The 4179-nt window shown below is 43.9% G+C and overlaps 1 protein-coding gene across 2 annotated transcripts in view; it reads right to left on the bottom strand.

Annotated features, from left to right (window-relative positions):
* The window catches only part of DNAJA3 (DnaJ heat shock protein family (Hsp40) member A3), a 35774-nt gene that overhangs the window by 27334 nt on the left and 4261 nt on the right, over positions 1 to 4179 (bottom strand). For both annotated transcript variants that reach the window (XM_003790941.3, XM_012805806.2), the window contains exon 2: positions 2791 to 2924. In XM_003790941.3, coding sequence (XP_003790989.1) covers positions 2791 to 2924 — 134 coding nt within the window. The remainder of the gene's footprint in view (positions 1 to 2790; positions 2925 to 4179) is intronic.

Here is a 4179-nt window from a genome sequence, read left to right as displayed (position 1 = left end):
GGAGGTTGCTGTGAGCTATAATGCCATGGCACTCTACCCAGGGGGACAGCTTGAGGCTCTGTCTCAAAAAAAAAAAAAAAAAAAAAAAAAAAAGACTTAGCAACCAACAGCAATCACAACAATTTAAGACTTTGACATAAATTATTTCATCAAATCTGATGTATGTACACATTTTTCAACTTTTCTTTTTTTTTTCCTTTTTTGAGACTAGAATCTCATTTGATCACCCTCAGTAGAGTGCCAGGGCATCACAGCTCACAGCAACCTTAAACACTTGGGCTCGCGTGATCCTCTTGCCTTAGCCTCCCAAGCAGCTGGGGGTACCCGCCACAATGCCCAGCTATTTTTTTTTTTTAGAGACGGGGTCTCACTCTCGCTCAGGCTGGTCTCAAACTTGTGAGCTCAGGCAATCCTCCTGCCTGGACCTTCCAAGTACTAAGATTACAGGCATGAGCTACCGCGCCCAGCCCATTTTCAACTTTTCAATCACAAGTCTCTACCAAAAATAATGACTAGGCTAGACATGGTGGCTCATGCCTGTGATCCTAGTGCTTTAGAAGGCTGAAGCAGGAAAGATTGCTTGAGCCCAGGGGTTCGAGGCTGTGGTAAACTATGACACTGCACACTAGCCTGGGCGACAGGGTGAGACTCTATTTCTAAAAAATAAATAAATAGGGCGGTGCCTGTGGCTCAAAGGAGTAGGGCGCTAGCCCCATACGCCAGAGTTGGCAGGTTCAAACCCTGCCCTGGCAAAAAACTGCAAAAAAATAAACAAATAAACAATAATGACTAATCCTTTAGAACTTGGGCATCTAGGGGTGGCACCTGTGGCTCAAGGGCAGGGCACCAGCCCCATATGCCAGAGGTGGTGGGTTCAAGCCCAGCCCTGGCCAAAAACTACAAAAAAAAAAAAAAAGAACTTGGGCATCTTTGTGAAAGCAAGGTGCCAAACAGTACGTCTGGTATACTAACACTGATGTCAAAGGTGAGAAAATGACTGCATAGGTAAATAGATGTCTCTGCTATATAAATTATTTTTGGAAGGACATACAATAAATTGGTAACACTGATTGTTACAGAAGGGATGTGGGTGAATGGGAAACAGGGAGACTTTATACTCTATGCTCCTTCGTACTTCTGAATTCTGAACAAAGGGAATGTATTACCTATTAAAACATAGTTTTAAATATTAAAAAGACAAACTAAGGCTCGGCACCTGTAGCTCAAGCAGCTAGGGCACCAGCCACATACACCTAAGGTGGCGGGTTCGAATCCAACCCGGCCAACCCAACCAAAAAATAGCCAGGCATTGTGGTGGACACCTGTGGTCCCAGCTACTTGGGAGGCGGAGGCAGGACACTCACTCGAGCCCAGGAGTTGGAGGTTGCTGTGAGCTATGATGCCACAGCATTCTACCCAGGGGGACAGCTTGAGGCTCTGTCTCAAAAAAAAAAAAAAAAAAAAAATTGAATACATAAGAACATAAGAATGAAACGCTGTAACTTGATTCTCATAGGCTGCTAAAAGTTGAGGGTAAGTTTTATTCATGTCATCATGCTCGGAACTCTTCTCTTCATAAAGGTAAAGCAGCATATAGGTATCCCTAAGAAATAATCAATATTTTTTTCTTGTACAATCCTTTTACCCTCTTCTTGGATCATCTCAGTCAAAACAGATCCCACTTTGACACTGCTCCAGAATCCAGGTCTTCACCTCCTACTCCCACCTCCAAGATGGCTGGAGAGTTCCCTTGCCTTCTTTTGTCTTGGCATCTGAAGAAGCTTTTGTGCTCACTGCCTCCATAATCTGATGATATCCTCTATGGGAGGAAGTCAAAAGTATCTCTTGGCAGCTCTGTTGCCATGGTCTTTAAAATATGTAATAACTGTTAGTTTAAAATTTGTAGTATACCAAAGCATTTTGAATTTTCCAAGAGATTCTGTAATAATTTTTGCAAAAATAATTAGCTAGATTGCTAGCTTTTACCTCAGGTGGATGAACAGAAACGTGTCATTCTTTGTTGGTTAAAAATGCTTTTGTTGTAAATTTCTGGTAAGCTTGACAAAACCAATTACCATATTTCAGATTATTATTTTGCATACGGATGTGATTACTTTCTAGAGTTATACTTTTAATGCATAAGCATAAATTAAAATATGTATATAGACATGGAACTAGCATACCCGTGTGTAATGCATATTATTACTTTTCCCTCAAAAATTTGAAGAAAAAAGTACATATTGGCTCAGCACCTGTGGCTCAAGTGGCTAAGGTGCCAGCCACATACACCTAAGGTGGCCGGTTCAAATCCAGCCCAGGCCCGCCAAACAACGACAGCTGCATCCAAAAAATAGCCAGGCGTTGTGGCGGGCGCCTGTAGTCCCAGCTACTTGGGAGGCTGAGGCAGGAGACTCGCTTGACCTCAGGAGTTGGAGGCTGCTGTCAGCTGTGAGGCCAGGGCACTCTACCCAGGGGGACAGCTTGAGGTTTTTTCCCAAAAAAAAAAAAAAAAAAAAAAAAAAGTACATATTATACATGGCAAAATATGGAGTTACAAAACCACTCTGGAAAAAAAAACTTTAAAATCTCTGGTTTGGAATCTCATTTTTTCTGAGGCATAACTGCTATGGCATGGTGCACTGAACCATACAAGCCAGCCAAGTCCATCTTTATCAGATCAGCTGCACACAACCTATCCGTATGGTACATACACCGTACCGAGGATGATCATAGAAGACCAACAGCATTTCTTCTACAACCTTGTCACTAAAATCTGACTTCCATACAGACCTGGTAATAGGCTTTCTTTATTTCTTTCTGGCTGGCATTTCGGGGCACTCCTAAGACCTGGTAATAATCTTCTTTAGCCAAAGGGGCACTCGTGTGGATGAAGGCAGTACAAATAAAAGGGTAACTTTTTGTTCCTAAAAGGAGAAAAAAGAAATACAATCACTCTGGGAATGTGCTCAACAAAAGGAAACTGTAACCAGAGTTAGTGGCTCATACCTATAATCCTAGCACTCTGGGAGGTCAAGGCAGGTGGTCTGCTTGAACTCAGGAGTTCAAGCCTAGCCTAAACAAGAGAATAAGCTCAACTCTATTAAAAATAGAAAAACTAGCCAGGGGTGGTGCCTGTGGCTCAGTGAGTAGAGCGCTGGCCCCATACCAAGGGTGGTGGGTTCAAACCCGGCCCAGGCCAAACTGCAAAAAAAAATAGCGAGGTGTTACGGCGGGTGCCCATAGTCCCAGCTACTCAGGAGGCTGAGGCAAAAGAATTGCCTAAACCCAGGAGTTGGAGGTTGCTGTGAGCTGTGTGATGCCATGGCACTCTACCGAAGGTGATAAAGTGAGACACTGTCTCTACAAAATAAAAAGAAGGGAAACTAGCCAGGTGTAGTAGCAGGCACCTATAGTCCTGGTTACTAGGGAGGCTGAGGCAAGAGAATCGCTTGAGCCCAAGAGTTTGAGATTGCTTCAAGCTATGATGCCAGGGCAACAGAATAAGACTGTCTCAAAAAAAAGGGGGAGAGGGGCCTCGGCACCCACCACATACACTGAGGATGGCAGGAGGTTTGAACTTAGCCCAGCTAAACAACAATGACAACTGCAACAAAAAAACAGCCGGGCGTAGTGGCAGGCACCTGTAGTCCCAGCTACTTGGGAGGCTGAGGAAAGAGAATCGATTAAGTCCAAGAGTTTGAGGTTGCTGTGAGCTATGATGCCATGGCATTCTACCAAGGGCCATATAGTGAGACTCTGTCTAAAAATTAATAAATAAATAAACTCAGGCAATTCTACCTTTGCATTGCAAAGCACTAAGATTACAGGTATGAGTACCATATCCAGCCTAAACTTTTGTTTTTATGTCATCTAAATGTACTGCTATATTTGAGATGAGATCACAGGCCAGTGTTTGAGAGCTCAGCTGATGATTTTAGGTGTGATAACAGAGTGCACCTTGTTCACATGTGTATTATCACATGATACAAAACGTGCCCATGGCAGGCTATGGGCTCACCTGAAGAAAAGGAGAATTGGGCTCTGCGCCTATAGCTCAACCGGCTAAGGCGCCAGCCATGTACACCTAAGGTGGTGGGTTCGAATCCCCAGCCTGGACCCGCCCAAACAACAATGACAGCTGCAACCAAAAAATAGCCGGGCGTTGTGGCGGGCGCCTGT

This window comes from Otolemur garnettii, unplaced genomic scaffold (assembly GCF_000181295.1).
Source record: "Otolemur garnettii isolate 467f Iridium unplaced genomic scaffold, OtoGar3 scaffold00044, whole genome shotgun sequence".
Classification (NCBI taxonomy): domain Eukaryota; kingdom Metazoa; phylum Chordata; class Mammalia; order Primates; family Galagidae; genus Otolemur; species Otolemur garnettii.
Note: the sequence above shows the minus strand (reverse complement) of the source record. Positions and strands in the feature narration are given on the sequence as shown.